The sequence below is a fragment of the Engystomops pustulosus genome, chromosome 6, assembly GCF_040894005.1.
Source record: "Engystomops pustulosus chromosome 6, aEngPut4.maternal, whole genome shotgun sequence".
Taxonomy (NCBI): domain Eukaryota; kingdom Metazoa; phylum Chordata; class Amphibia; order Anura; family Leptodactylidae; genus Engystomops; species Engystomops pustulosus.
The window spans coordinates 162844252-162863469 of NC_092416.1; the positions used below are offsets into that span (position 1 = coordinate 162844252).

Sequence of the window (19218 nt, forward strand, 5' to 3'; positions counted from 1 at the left end):
TCTGTAACTGTTACAGACAGTTAATGATACATGAACTACACATTATAGGTATTATGACAGCAGTCATGCTACGGGAACCTGTCACCAGAATTTACCACATTAAACTACCAGTCCTCTCAGATAGGGGATGAAATGTCCTTTCTAGAATTCCCTCTTTTAAGTGAAATCTCATCTGTTTATCTATTTAAAAAAAATCACATAATCAAATAATGTAAAAATAACAAAGAACTGTCATATTTTTATTTCCATAGCACCTAGAAACATGGTTTTCATGTCAGCTTAAAGATAATAATCTCATCTTTCAGGCTTGTGGTTCTATGATCCATAGAGTCGGAGATACAGGCAGAAAAAGGCATATTTGGGAATGTGAGTTGCAGTCTGTATCTCCGTTTCTGTAGCTCCTAAAACTACAAACTTGATGCGATTTAAAATAGCTGAAGATCAGGGCATCTTAAATCACTACCCCTGCAGCTTCTAAACTTACTCATTTCAGGCAATGACAAATTACAAATAAGAGGGAATTCTAGAAAGGCCTTTTTATACCAATCCAGATTTTGATGGCCGCATCTGGCTCGCGGACCAGGCTCCTGGTGGCTGGCTGTACACAGGTGGGGTGGCTGGCTGTATATGGGGAGGGGTGGCTGTATACAAGGGGGAGGCTTGCAGTATACAGGGGAGAAGCTGGCTGGTTGTAAACAAGGGGGAGGTTGGCTGGCTGTATACAGAGGGGGGCACGCTGGCTATAAACTGGGGGTGCTGGCTATATACTGGGGTGGGGATGGCTGTATACTGGGGGACTGGCTGGCTATATACTGGGATGGGGCTGTCTGTATACTGGGGGACTGGCTGGCTGTATTTTGAAGGGCAGGCTATATACAGAGGGTCTGGTTGTATTCTGGGGGGCTGTCTGGCTATATACAGGGGGCTGGCTGTATACTGGGGGGTGGCTATATACTGGGAGTCTGGCTGGCTGTATACTGGGAAGCTGGCTGTCTATATACTGGGGGACTGGCTGGCTATATGCTGGGAGGCTGGCTAGCTATATACTGGGAGGCTGGCTGGCTATATAGTGGGAAGCTAGCTGGCTATATACTGGGGGGCTGTCTGGCTGTATACTGGGGGCTGACTGGCTATTTACTGTGAGGCTGGCCGGCTATATACTGGGAGGCTGGCTGGCTATATACTGGGGGGCTGACTGGCTATATACTGGGGCGCTGTATGGCTATATAATGGGGGGTTGGCTGGCTATATACTGGGAGGCTGGCTGTCTATATACTGTCTAAACACATGGAACGGCTCTAGTAGAGTTATATTTTTAAATATGTGGCGCTTATGGCTCTTTCAGCCAAAAAGGTCAGGACCCCTTTGTTAGACCATAGCCGTCAGATACAATCATAGAAGAAAAGTATTGGAAGTAGGGTGTAAATGCTTATTACTTACTATACATGTGTGATCATGACTTTACCTTGTGCTGCATGCGACGGTTTTATACTTTAATAAAGCATCATCGTTGGAAAGATCCTCTGAAATTGTCCATGAGTGCCGTTGTCCCTTTTCTTCTATAACATTTTGTTCCCTGCCTGAAATTGCCCATAGTTTAATAGGGTAAATTCTGGTGAAAGGTTCCCTTTAATTGCGAAGTAATGAAACCAGAATATTTTTTCTTCTATGTAATAAAAATAGTATGCAAATGTATAAATCAAGCAGAAAAGAGCAGATTGCTCCAAAGATGATACCAGCTACTTAGACTAAAAATAGTAGCACATAGATTTATAGCTGAAATTACATACATCAGGGACAAGCATAGAAATAATAGAGCCCCATAGTTAAACACACAATTAGCTTTCCCATGATATCAATTTATGAAGCATGGGAATGTGTTTCCAACCATAAAATATCTGAATAAACTGGTTGCATAATTAATTGTCATTATGCTATTTTGCACCCCAATCAACATTTTTGAAAGAAGTGGGATAAACGTGGTGAGGACAGACAAACACACATAATGCGGGTCTCAGATACATCGACTTCTATATGTTCAAAGAGATCTGAGATGGTCATAAGATAAAGATGATATCATTTTTTTTTTCACCAAGCAACCACCACTAGGGGGAGCTAGTTTCATATTGATGTAGTCAGCCAAAATTTGGAGTATTGCGTAAAGTCTCAACTACTACTACTCAAAACAATTAGCATGATTAGAGCTGCCATATTGTCCTTTAATCATACAAGAGGGTGTATTTACATGGGAAAATGCACCCCCGACAAATTATTTTTATCCTTTTATCATTAAAGATGCAATCAATGGACAAACACACAAATGTCTGGTCATGTAGACCCTATACAAGAATGTATCACCTATCCATAAGGACCGATCCCTTGTAAATCCCGACCCTTCAGTCCATATGGGGCTGCCAAAAGAGGTCTGGAAAATTTAGTACTCCCAACATCTACACTGCGACTAGATACAAAGATGACTTATAATCGAAACAGAGAAGCCAAAATGTTATGATCTAATTCAACTTTGCTTTACACTGTCCGGATACTGTGACCTAAATACTACAGTGGGCACAGAAAGTCATTTTTCACTCTTTGTTTCATTGCATTATCGGTTAGATAAAAAATTTTTTTTTTTTGCTCAGATATCAATATTTTTTCTAATTTATTAAACAAGAAAAAGTGTAATATCACATGATCATAAGTATTCAGTGTCATGTATTGTGACACTCATATTTAACTCAAATGCTGTGCATTTCCTTCCGAATCTCCTCGATCTATTCCTTCATTAAACTGATTGCACCTGCACACCTATATAACACTTCACAGGTCACAGTGCATGTCAGAGCAAATGAGACTTATGAGGTCTAAGGAACTGCCAAAGGAGCACGGGGACAGAATTGTGTCACGGCAAAGATCTGGCCACGGTTACAAAATAATTTCTGCAACACTCAAGGTTGCTAAGAGCACAGTGGCCTCCATAATCCTTAAATGGAAGAAGTTTAAGACGACCACAACTCTTCCTTAACCTGGCTGTCCAGCCAAACTAAGCAATCATGGGAGAAGAGCCTTGGTGAAAGAGGTAAAGAAGAACCCCAAGATCGCTGTGGCTGAGCTCCAGAGATGGGATAAATGTCCACAAAGTCACCTATAACTGCAGCCTCCACTAGTCGGGGCTTTACGGCAGCATCTGCCGAAGGAAGGGGTCTGCATACTTTTTGTACCCACTGTAAGGTGATCGTAATTTTTGGGGATATACTTTGATCAGATTGTATAAGTCACTAACCACTTCACAGTTACCTTGGTTTAGTGGGTCCCTACACTATTAGGTGCGGCATCACATGGTGTCCAATATGGCTGCAACTCAGCACCAGCATGAAACAAAGCCCCAGTACCCATGGCTCTGGGCCCCAGGTCCTCACCAGCACCACACCACAGAAACAACTGACGTTGGTACCTGCACTATACCCCATATGGCCCAAGTGTTTTTAATACGCATAAGACTGCATATATATATATATATATATATATATGTATATATATATACAGTGACTGTCTACTTAGTCTTATCTAGTTTCTGAGATTATATGGTATGTTAAGCATTCAAGACCTGTTCACACGGTACTGCATGTGTAGTGCCCAGTAACAAAGGAGCATTAAACTTTGGACATTTGTGGAAATTTTAATATTTCCCTTATGCAAACTCAGCGCCTAGTACTTTATTTTACATCAAGGTTTAACTTGCTTAAATCTATAGTGTTTTGTCATACAAATTATTATTACTGTATTTGTAAAGATTAGTAGAAAAGGTTAATAAAAATTTCTGACCGTGTATCTCTAAGAGAAACTAGTCATTTTTCATTGTTATAGTATAGATTGTTTTGCAGAAGAAAAAGACTTGTTTACCAGAAAAGCAGACAGCTTAATGTTTAGAATGACGGGTTCTGCCTGGAAAGTTGTTTAAACTTTAGAAACTTGCTGCCATAGAATATTATGGTGACTCAATTTATGTCTACGGGAGAACACTTTGTCATTGTTTTTGTGTAAAAACTTCTCCCCTGGTAGAGATATATAAGGAGAACAGTCCCAGTCATTAGTGTCTTGCAGTTAGGGAACAGAGCTTGGAGGACAAGACTGTCAGTCTCCTTGAGTAACCAGAAGAAGAAGCTAATATGGGGATACTCTGCTCATAGACTCTGGGCTCCTAGCCTGTGACCAGGGTACCAGCCTTCTGAAAAAGAGAGGAAAAGCTATCCCAGGCCTTTCCTCAGCATTAACCCTTTTTCTGCCAGGGAGGAGATTGGAGAAGTCAGTCCTATGATTTGCTTCTATTGCTTTGCAGGGGAATTTCTTCAGTAAAGAAGGTAACTGTTCACTGCAGACCCTGCATCTCTGGACTTATGTCCCATTGGGGTGTACCTTGTCTCACTATCCCTTCCAGAGACCTGCCTAGCATTATCGTTTACACGCTTCCAGGATCCTGGTCCTGTGCTGTGAAGCATGGTTTATCGAGACCGGCTGCTCTGATTCATATATATGATATATGAAATGCCTTATTGAATCAGCCATCAAGTGAGAGTCTGCTGATGCACTAGTGCACACATTCAACTGAGTCTACTGTATCACACGAGGTTGCGCTCCTCCGTCTTTTTTCCTTCGTTTTTTCTCCCAACGGGGCCACTCGGAGTTTCTCTGAGTTCCCCTCTCCAGGTAACTTGATTTCCTTCCAGAGAACAGTAACACGTGCTGACACCTTGATGGTGCCTGGCGGACCCAGCAAAGCGCTAGGGCCACCCCTAACCTGGGCTCTGCACATGGCATGTGCTGTTTCTGTGTTGCGGTGCTGGTCGGGACATGGGGCCCAGAGCAATGGTGGCTTAACCTACCACTATGGGTACTAAGGAGCTGTTGGGTCTGTGTCCCTGCTGGTGCTGTGCTCAGGGCTGGCTCCAGGTTTTAGTGGGCCCCTGAGTGACAGAGCCTTAGTGGGCCCCTTCGTGGGCCCGCCCTCCAGTGGCCACACTGTCCCCCTTACCCCTGCGGGACACGCTGCCCCCCCTCCCCCTGCGGACACTCTGACCCCCCTCCCCCTGCGGAATACACTGACCCCCCCTCCCCCTGCGGAATACACTGACCCCCCCTCCCCCTGTGGAATACACTGACCCCCCCCTCCCCCTGTGGAATACACTAACCCCCACCTCCGGAAAAGAAAAAAACCCTCACCTTTCCTGGTTCCCCCGAAGCCCTGAAGCCCTCGCATACCGTGCGGAGCGCAGCTTTGGGGGAACCAGGACAGGTGAGTTTTGGATTCTGCTTCTATGCTGCGCTCCCGACAAGCGCAGCTTAGAAGCAGAAAAGTAATCGATCCGGATGGTGATCATTTGTACCAGTGTCTTATAGCAACACTGGTACAATTGATCCGGGGACTCGAGTGGGCCCCTCCAGCTCCCCGGCACTTGCCCGGGTGCTGGCGCCGGGCCTGGCTGTGCTGCAGCGGCAGTGGACGCCATGTGAAGCAGCACCCACTAAAACAAGGTCACTGCGAAGTGGTTAGTGGCTTATACAAATTGTAACAAAGAATCTGGAGATCATTTTGTTAATGTAACCTATAGCGGTGATGGATCATTGTTGCAGTGTAGCTCTTTCTCTCTCCAAATGTTGATGCACCTTTTACACTGTTTATGCAGGTGAACATTTAATAATGGGATATAGTAACAGATCTCCAATGCCATCTGTTACATCTAGTCCTTACACTCCTTATTGTAACTTGTAGACTAGATGCAGGACAAAAACAAGTATCCCCTGGTTTCCACAGCTGGTGCAGCAGGTTACATCGCTTGCAGATGATGGTTGTCCAGCCTGAGCCAGAACAATGGCTGATGGCATCTGTCATCACCATTGAGGATGGCTGGGAGCGGCGCCACCTAGCGGCGGCTGAGCGCTGCTGCATCTCCCTCCCTGCACAGTGCTGGTGACGTCAGAGGCTAGTGGAGATGGCAGAGCCGGGCCCCGGGCGATCTCTGGGCTCCTATTCCCCTGTAGACTACATGAGCATCACCAGCTTTCCCCGACTACCAGAGGAGGAAGCCGGGGGAGAGCCAGTGCCGAGAGCCGGGGAGGATGACACCTTCCTGGGGGAGCATGACTCCGGTAACCCAGCTCTGTGTCATACATAGTGTGTACATGGAGCAGGTGTGCATGCGTTATGTGCGTCATCATCCGTGTAGTATCCGTGCATGTGTCATCATCCGCGTTATCCCGGAGCTGAGAGCCAGCATCTCCATCACATCATCTCCTCACAACATGTACAATGTATATACCATCCCCTCACTACATGTACAATGTATATACCATCCCCTCACTACATGTACAGTGTATATACCATCTCCTCATTACATGTACAGTATATACCATCCCCTCACTACATGTACAATATATACCATCTCCTCACTACATGTACAATGTATATACCATCCCCTCACTACATGTACAATGTATATACCATCCCCTCACTACATGTACAATGTATATACCATCCCCTCACTACATGTACAATGTATATACCATCTCCTCACTACATGTACAATGTATATACCATCCCCTCACTACATGTACAGTGTATATACCATCTCCTCATTACATGTACAGTATATACCATCCCCTCACTACATGTACAATATATACCATCTCCTCACTACATGTACAATGTATATACCATCCCCTCACTACATGTACAGTGTATATACCATCTCCTCATTACATGTACAGTATATACCATCCCCTCACTACATGTACAATATATACCATCTCCTCACTACATGTACAATGTATATACCATCCCCTCACTACATGTACAATGTATATACCATCCCCTCACTACATGTACAATGTATATACCATCCCCTCACTACATGTACAATGTATATACCATCTCCTCACTACATGTACAATGTATATACCATCCCCTCACTACATGTACAGTGTATATACCATCTCCTCATTACATGTACAGTATATACCATCCCCTCACTACATGTACAATGTATATACCATCCCCTCACTACATGTACAATGTATATACCATCCCCTCACTACATGTACAATGTATATACCATCCCCTCACTACATGTACAATGTATATACCATCCCCTCACTACATGTACAATGTATATACCATCCCCTCACTCACTACATGTACAGTGTATATACCATCCCCTCACTACATGTACAATGTATATACCATCCCCTCACTACATGTACAGTATATACCATCCCCTCACTACATGTACAATGTATATACCATCCCCTCACTACATGTACAATGTATATATCATCCCCTCACTACATGTACAATGTATATACCATCCCCTCACTACATGTACAATGTATATATCATCTCCTCACTACATGTACAATGTATATACCATCTCCTCACTACATGTACAATATATACCATCCCCTCACTACATGTACAGTATATACCATCCCCTCACTACATGTACAATGTATATACCATCCCCTCACTACATGTACAATGTATATACCATCCCCTCACTACATGTACAGTATATATCATCCTCTCACTACATGTACAATGTATATACCATCCCCTCACTACATGTACAGTATATACCATCCCCTCACTACATGTACAATGTATATACCATCCCCTCACTACATGTACAATGTATATACCATCCCCTCACTACATGTACAGTGTATATACCATCCCCTCACTACATGTACAGTGTATATACCATCCCCTCACTACATGTACAATGTATATACCATCCCCTCACTACATGTACAATGTATATACCATCCCCTCACTACATGTACAGTGTATATACCATCCCCTCACTACATGTACAATGTATATATCATCCCCTCACTACATGTACAATGTATATATCATCCCCTCATTACATGTACAATGTATATACCATCCCCTCACTACATGTACAATGTATATATCATCCCCTCACTACATGTACAATGTATATATCATCCCCTCATTACATGTACAATGTATATACCATCCCCTCACTACATGTACAATGTATATATCATCCCCTCACTACATGTACAATGTATATACCATCCCCTCACTACATGTACAATGTATATATCATCTCCTCACTACATGCACAGTACATACCATCTCCTCACTACATGTACAATATATACCATCCCCTCACTACATGTACAGTATATACCATCCCCTCACTACATGTACAATGTATATACCATCCCCTCACTACATGTACAATGTATATACCATCCCCTCACTACATGTACAGTATATATCATCCTCTCACTACATGTACAGTATATACCATCCCCTCACTACATGTACAATGTATATATCATCCCCTCACTACATGCACAGTGTATACCATCCCCTCACTACATGTACAATGTATATACCATCCCCTCACTACATGTACAATGTATATACCATCCCCTCACTACATGTACAATGTATATACCATCCCCTCACTACATGTACAATGTATATATCATCCCCTCACTACATGTACAATGTATATATCATCCCCTCACTACATGTACAATGTATATATCATCCCCTCACTACATGTACAATGTATATACCATCCCCTCACTACATGTACAATGTATATACCATCCCCTCACTACATGTACAATGTATATATCATCCCCTCACTACATGTACAATGTATATATCATCCCCTCACTACATGTACAATGTATATATCATCTCCTCACTACATGTACAGTATATACCATCCCCTCACTACATGTACAGTGTATATACCATCCCCTCACTACATGTACAATGTATATATCATCCCCTCACTACATGTACAATGTATATACCATCCCCTCACTACATGTACAATGTATATATCATCCCCTCACTACATGTACAATGTATATACCATCCCCTCACTACATGTACAATATATACCATCCCCTCACTACATGTACAGTATATATCATCCTCTCACTACATGTACAGTATATACCATCCCCTCACTACATGTACAATGTATATATCATCCCCTCACTACATGCACAGTATATACCATCCCCTCACTACATGTACAATGTATATACCATCCCCTCACTACATGTACAATGTATATACCATCCCCTCACTACATGTACAATGTATATATCATCCCCTCACTACATGTACAATGTATATATCATCCCCTCACTACATGTACAATGTATATATCATCTCCTCACTACATGTACAGTATATACCATCCCCTCACTACATGTACAGTGTATATACCATCCCCTCACTACATGTACAATGTATATATCATCCCCTCACTACATGTACAGTATATACCATCCCCTCACTACATGTACAATGTATATACCATCCCCTCACTACATGTACAATGTATATACCATCCCCTCACTACATGTACAATGTATATATCATCCCCTCACTACATGTACAATGTATATACCATCCCCTCACTACATGTACAATGTATATATCATCCCCTCATTACATGTACAGTGTATATACCATCACCTCACTACATGTACAATGTATATACCATCCCCTCACTACATGTACAGTGTATATACCATCCCCTCACTACATGTACAATGTATATATCATCCCCTCACTACATGTACAATGTATATACCATCTCCTCACTACATGTACAGTATATACCATCCCCTCACTACATGTACAGTGTATATACCATCCCCTCACTACATGTACAATGTATATATCATCCCCTCACTACATGTACAATGTATATATCATCTCCTCACTACATGCACAGTACATACCATCTCCTCACTACATGTACAATATATACCATCCCCTCACTACATGTACAGTATATACCATCCCCTCACTACATGTACAGTATATATCATCCCCTCACTACATGTACAGTATATACCATCCCCTCACTACATGTACAGTGTATATACCATCCCCTCACTACATGTACAATGTATATACCATCCCCTCACTACATGTACAATGTATATATCATCCCCTCACTACATGTACAATGTATATACCATCCCCTCACTACATGTACAATGTATATACCATCTCCTCACTACATGTACAGTGTATATACCATCCCCTCACTACATGTACAATGTATATACCATCCCCTCACTACATGTACAATGTATATACCATCCCCTCACTACATGTACAGTGTATATACCATCCCCTCACTACATGTACAGTATATATCATCCCCTCACTACATGTACAGTATATATCATCTCCTCACTACATGTACAATGTATATACCATCCCCTAACTACATGTACAGTATATACCATCTCCTCACTACATGTACAATGTATATACCATCCCCTCACTACATGTACAGTATATATCATCTCCTCACTACATGTACAGTGTATATACCATCCCCTCACTACATGTACAATGTATATACCATCCCCTCACTACATGTACAGTGTATATACCATCCCCTCACTACATGTACAGTATATATCATCTCCTCACTACATGTACAATGTATATATCATCCCCTCACTACATGTACAGTATATACCATCCCCTCACTACATGTACAATGTATATACCATCCCCTCACTACATGTACAATGTATATACCATCACGTCACTACATGTACAATGTATATACCATCCCCTCACTACATGTACAATGTATATATCACCCCCTCACTACATGTACAATGTATATATCATCCCCTCATTACATGTACAGTGTATATACCATCCCCTCACTACATGTACAATGTATATATCATCCCCTCATTACATGTACAGTGTATATACCATCACCTCACTACATGTACAGTATATATCATCCCCTCACTACATGCACAATGTATATACCATCCCCTCACTACATGCACAATGTATATACCATCCCTTCATTACATGTACAATGTATATACCATCCCCTCACTACATGTACAATGTATATATCATCTCCTCACTACATGTACAGTATATATCATCTCCTCACTACATGTACAATGTATATATCATCCCCTCACTACATGTACAATGTATATACCATCTCCTCACTACATGTACAATGTATATATCATCTCCTCACTACATGTACAGTGTATATACCATCCCCTTACTACATGTTTAATGTATATACCATCCCCTCACTACTTGTTCAATGTATATACCATCCCCTCACTACATGTACAATGTATATACCATCCCCTCACTACATGTACAATGTATATACCATCCCCTCACTACATGTACAATGTATATATCACCCCCTCACTACATGTACAATGTATATATCATCCCCTCATTACATGCACAATGTATAATCCATCCCCTCACTACATGTACAATGTATATATCATCCCCTCACTACATGTACAATGTATATACCATCCCCTCACTACATGTACAGTATATACCATCTCCTCACTACATGTACAATGTATATACCATCCCCTCACTACATGTACAATGTATATACCATCCCCTCACTACATGTACAATGTATATATCATCTCCTCACTACATGTACAGTATATACCATCTCCTCACTACATGCACAGTACATACCATCCCCTCACTACATGTACAATGTATATACCATCTCCTCACTACATGTACAATGTATATACCATCCCCTTACTACATGTACAATGTATATACCATCCCCTCACTACATGTACAATGTATATATCATCACCTCACTACATGTACAGTGTATATACCATCCCCTCACTACATGTACAATGTATATATCACCCCCTCACTACATGTACAATGTATATATCATCCCCTCATTACATGTACAGTGTATATACCATCACCTCACTACATGTACAATGTATATACCATCTCCTCACTACATGTACAGTATATACCATCCCCTCACTACATGTACAATGTATATACCATCCCCTCACTACATGTACAGTGTATATACCATCCCCTCACTACATGTACAGTGTATATACCATCCCCTCATTACATGTACAGTATATATCATCTCTTCACTACATGTACAATGTATATACCATCCCCTCACTACATGTACAATGTATATACCATCACGTCACTACATGTACAGTGTTTATACCATCCCCTCACTACATGTACAATGTATATATCATCCCCTCATTACATGTACAGTGTATATACCATCACCTCACTACATGTACAGTATATATCATCCCCTCACTACATGCACAATGTATATACCATCCCCTCACTACATGCACAATGTATATACCATCCCTTCATTACATGTACAATGTATATACCATCCCCTCACTACATGTACAATGTATATATCATCTCCTCACTACATGTACAGTGTATATACCATTCCCTCATTACATGTACAATGTATATACCATCCCCTTACTACATGTTTAATGTATATACCATCTCCTCACTACATGCACAATGTATATACCATCCCCTCACTACATGCACAGTACATACCATCCCCTCACTACATGTACAATGTATATACCATCTCCTCACTACATGTACAATGTATATACCATCCCCTTACTACATGTACAATGTATATACCATCCCCTCACTACATGTACAATGTATATATCATCACCTCACTACATGTACAATGTATATACCATCCCCTCACTACATGTACAATGTATATATCACCCCCTCACTACATGTACAATGTATATATCATCCCCTCATTACATGTACAGTGTATATACCATCCCCTCACTACATGTACAATGTATATACCATCCCCTCACTACATGTACAGTGTATATACCATCCCCTCACTACATGTACAGTGTATATACCATCCCCTCACTACATGTACAATGTATATATCACCCCCTCACTACATGTACAATGTATATATCATCCCCTCATTACATGTACAGTGTATATACCATCCCCTCACTACATGTACAATGTATATACCATCCCCTCACTACATGTACAGTGTATATACCATCCCCTCACTACATGTACAGTGTATATACCATCCCCTCATTACATGTACAGTATATATCATCTCTTCACTACATGTACAATGTATATACCATCCCCTCACTACATGTACAATGTATATACCATCACGTCACTACATGTACAATGTATATACCATCCCCTCACTACATGTACAGTGTATATACCATCCCCTCACTACATGTACAGTGTATATACCATCCCCTCATTACATGTACAGTATATATCATCTCTTCACTACATGTACAATGTATATACCATCCCCTCACTACATGTACAATGTATATACCATCACGTCACTACATGTACAGTGTTTATACCATCCCCTCACTACATGTACAATGTATATATCACCCCCTCACTACATGTACAATGTATATATCATCCCCTCATTACATGTACAGTGTATATACCATCACCTCACTACATGTACAGTATATATCATCCCCTCACTACATGCACAATGTATATACCATCCCCTCACTACATGCACAATGTATATACCATCCCTTCATTACATGTACAATGTATATACCATCCTCTCACTACATGTACAATGTATATACCATCTCCTCACTACATGTACAGTGTATATACCATCCCCTCACTACATGTACAATGTATATACCATCCCCTCACTCACTACATGTACAGTGTATATACCATCTCCTCACTACATGTACAATGTATATACCATCTCCTCACTACATGTACAATGTATATACCATCCCCTCACTACATGTACAATGTATATACCATCTCCTCACTACATGTACAGTGTATATACCATCCCCTCACTACATGTACAATGTATATACCATCCCCTCACTCACTACATGTACAGTGTATATACCATCTCCTCACTACATGTACAATGTATATACCATCTCCTCACTACATGTACAATGTATATACCATCCCCTCACTACATGTACAATGTATATACCATCCCCTCACTCACTACATGTACAGTGTATATACCATCCCCTCACTACATGTACAATGTATATACCATCCCCTCACTACATGTACAGTATATACCATCCCCTCACTACATGTACAATGTATATATCATCCCCTCACTACATGTACAATGTATATACCATCCCCTCACTACATGTACAATGTATATATCATCTCCTCACTACATGCACAGTACATACCATCTCCTCACTACATGTACAATATATACCATCCCCTCACTACATGTACAGTATATACCATCCCCTCACTACATGTACAATATATACCATCCCCTCACTACATGTACAATGTATATACCATCTCCTCACTACATGTACAATGTATATATCATCTCCTCACTACATGTACAATATATACCATCCCCTCACTACATGTACAGTATATACCATCCCCTCACTACATGTACAATGTATATACCATCCCCTCACTACATGTACAATGTATATACCATCCCCTCACTACATGTACAGTATATACCATCCCCTCACTACATGTACAATGTATATACCATCCCCTCACTACATGTACAATGTATATACCATCCCCTCACTACATGTACAATGTATATACCATCCCCTCACTACATGTACAGTGTATATACCATCCCCTCACTACATGTACAATGTATATACCATCCCCTCACTACATGTACAATGTATATACCATCCCCTCACTACATGTACAGTGTATATACCATCCCCTCACTACATGTACAGTATATATCATCCCCTCACTACATGTACAATGTATATACCATCCCCTCACTACATGTACAATGTATATACCATCCCCTCACTACATGTACAATGTATATATCATCCCCTCACTACATGTACAATGTATATACCATCTCCTCACTACATGTACAATGTATATATCACCCCCTCACTACATGTACAATGTATATATCATCCCCTCACTACATGTACAATGTATATACCATCCCCTCACTACATGTACAATGTATATACCATCCCCTCACTACATGTACAATGTATATACCATCCCCTCACTACATGTACAATGTATATACCATCCCCTCACTACATGTACAATGTATATACCATCCCCTCACTACATGTACAATGTATATACCATCTCCTCACTACATGTACAATGTATATATCACCCCCTCACTACATGTACAATGTATATACCATCCCCTCACTACATGTACAATGTATATATCATCCCCTCACTACATGTACAATGTATATACCATCCCCTCACTACATGTACAATGTATATATCATCCCCTCACTACATGTACAATGTATATACCATCCCCTCACTACATGTACAATGTATATATCATCTCCTCACTACATGCACAGTACATACCATCTCCTCACTACATGTACAGTATATACCAGTGATGGCGAACCTTTTGTAGACAGAGTGCCCAAGCTACAACCAAAACCCACTTATATGTCGCAAAGTGCCAACATGACAATTTAAGCAGTAACTTATTAATCCCTGCTGTATCACATGTTTTAATCGTATTGGCGTCCTGAGTTCACCAATACAATAGAAAGAAGATGGAGAAATTTGGATTGTAGCTTCCCTCCAGGGTCCCCTGAAGAGGAAGGATCAGAGGACCCAGAACAGGAGCTCCAATGGCAATCCATCTCTGTCCACACCTTCTCGCTCCTCCTGTAGACCTGGCAGCCAAGGATATTGCTTTAAAATAGCGCTGAGCATGGTGCATCCTGGGCTGTATTGGACCACAAGAGGAAGCCTTGAGTCCTAGCTGGCAAACTCTGTGTTGGGGTGAAAGCCTGGGTGCCCACAAAAAGGGCTCCGAGTGCCACCTCTGGCACCAGTGCCATAGGTTCGCCACCACTGGTATATACCATCTCCTCACTACATGTACAGTATATACCATCCCCTCACTACATGTACAATGTATATATCATCCCCTCACTACATGTACAATGTATATACCATCCCCTCGCTACATGTACAGTATATATCATCCTCTCACTACATGTACAGTGTATATACCATCCCCTCACTACATGTACAGTATATACCATCCCCTCACTACATGTACAGTATATATCATCCCCTCACTACATGTACAGTATATACCATCCCCTCACTACATGTACAGTATATACCATCCCCTCACTACATGTACAGTATATACCATCCCCTCACTACATGTACAATGTATATATCATCCCCTCACTACATGCACAGTATATACCATCCCCTCACTACATGTACAATGTATATACCATCCCCTCACTACATGTACAATGTATATACCATCCCCTCACTACATGTACAATGTATATACCATCCCCTCACTACATGTACAATGTATATATCATCCCCTCACTACATGTACAATGTATATATCATCCCCTCACTACATGTACAATGTATATACCATCCCCTCACTACATGTACAATGTATATATCACCCCTCACTACATGTACAATGTATATACCATCCCCTCACTACATGTACAATGTATATACCATCCCCTCACTACATGTACAATGTATATACCATCCCCTCACTACATGTACAATGTATATATCATCTCCTCACTACATGTACAATGTATATACCATCCCCTCACTACATGTACAGTATATACCATCCCCTCACTACATGTACAGTGTATATACCATCCCCTCACTACATGTACAATGTATATATCATCCCCTCACTACATGTACAATGTATATACCATCCCCTCACTACATGTACAGTGTATATATCATCCCCTCACTACATGCACAGTACATACCATCTCCTCACTACATGTACAATATATACCATCCCCTCACTACATGTACAGTGTATATATCATCCCCTCACTACATGCACAGTACATACCATCTCCTCACTACATGTACAGTATATACCATCCCCTCACTACATGTACAGTATATACCATCCCCTCACTACATGTACAGTGTATATATCATCCCCTCACTACATGCACAGTACATACCATCTCCTCACTACATGTACAATATATACCATCCCCTCACTACATGTACAGTATATACCATCCCCTCACTACATGTACAATGTATATACCATCCCCTCACTACATGTACAGTATATATCATCCCCTCACTACATGTACAGTATATACCATCCCCTCACTACATGTACAATGTATATACCATCCCCTCACTACATGTACAATGTATATATCATCCCCTCACTACATGTACAATGTATATACCATCCCCTCACTACATGTACAATGTATATACCATCCCCTCACTACATGTACAATGTATATACCATCCCCTCACTACATGTACAATGTATATACCATCCCCTCACTACATGTACAATGTATATACCATCCCCTCACTACATGTACAGTGTATATACCATCCCCTCACTACATGTACAGTGTATATACCATCCCCTCACTACATGTACAATGTATATACCATCCCCTCACTACATGTACAGTATATATCATCTCCTCACTACATGTACAGTATATACCATCCCCTCACTACATGTACAGTGTATATACCATCCCCTCACTACATGTACAATGTATATACCATCCCCTAACTACATGTACAGTATATACCATCCCCTCACTACATGTACAATGTATATATCATCCCCTCACTACATGCACAGTACATACCATCTCCTCACTACATGTACAATGTATATATCATCCCCTCACTACATGTACAGTATATATCATCTCCTCACTACATGTACAATGTATATACCATCCCCTCACTACATGTACAGTATATATCATCTCCTCACTACATGTACAATGTATATACCGTCCCCTCACTACATGCACAGTACATACCATCCCCTCACTACATGTACAATGTATATACCATCCCCTCACTACATGTACAATGTATATACCATCACGTCACTACATGTACAGTGTTTATACCATCCCCTCACTACATGTACAGTATATATCATCCCCTCACTACATGTACAGTATATATCATCTCCTCACTACATGTACAGTGTATATACCATCCCCTCACTACATGTACAGTATATATCATCTCCTCACTACATGTACAATGTATATACCATCCCCTCACTACATGTACAATGTATATACCATCTCCTCACTACATGTACAATGTATATATCATCTCCTCACTACATGTACAGTGTATATACCATCCCCTCACTACATGTACAGTGTATATACCATCCCCTCATTACATGTACAGTATATACCATCCCCTCACTACATGTACAGTATATATCATCTCCTCACTACATGTACAATGTATATACCGTCCCCTCACTACATGCACAGTACATACCATCCCCTCACTACATGTACAATGTATATACCATCCCCTCACTACATGTACAATGTATATACCATCACGTCACTACATGTACAGTGTTTATACCATCCCCTCACTACATGTACAGTATATATCATCCCCTCACTACATGTACAGTATATATCATCTCCTCACTACATGTACAGTGTATATACCATCCCCTCACTACATGTACAGTATATATCATCTCCTCACTACATGTACAATGTATATACCATCCCCTCACTACATGTACAATGTATATACCATCCCCTCACTACATGTACAATGTATATACCATCACGTCACTACATGTACAGTGTTTATACCATCCCCTCACTACATGTACAGTATATATCACCCCCTCACTACATGTACAATGTATATATCATCCCCTCATTACATGTACAGTGTATATACCATCCCCTCACTACATGTACAATGTATATATCACCCCCTCACTACATGTACAATGTATATATCATCCCCTCATTACATGTACAGTGTATATACCATCACCTCACTACATGTACAGTATATATCATCCCCTCACTACATGCACAATGTATATACCATCCCCTCACTACATGCACAATGTATATACCATCCCTTCATTACATGTACAATGTATATACCATCCCCTCACTACATGTACAATGTATATATCATCTCCTCACTACATGTACAGTATATATCATCTCCTCACTACATGTACAATGTATATATCATCCCCTCACTACATGTACAATGTATATACCATCTCCTCACTACATGTACAATGTATATACCATCTCCTCACTACATGTACAATGTATATACCATCCCCTCACTACATGTACAATGTATATACCATCCCCTCACTACATGTACAATGTATATACCATCCCCTCACTACATGTACAGTGTATATACCATCCCCTCACTACATGTACAGTATATATCATCCTCTCACTACA

General features: G+C 40.7%; 1 protein-coding gene across 2 annotated transcripts in view; it reads left to right on the forward strand.

The window, feature by feature from the left end:
• Positions 1–5855: 5855 nt before the first annotated feature.
• Positions 5856–19218, forward strand: part of GGT7 (gamma-glutamyltransferase 7) — a 48385-nt gene continuing 35022 nt past the window's right edge. Inside the window, exon 1 of one of the 2 annotated variants that reach the window (XM_072112168.1) lies at positions 5856–6147. In XM_072112168.1, the coding sequence (XP_071968269.1) occupies positions 5991–6147 (157 nt within the window). In that variant the 5' untranslated portion in view covers positions 5856–5990. The remainder of the gene's footprint in view (positions 6148–19218) is intronic. The other variant, XM_072112167.1, reaches the window with a different exon arrangement.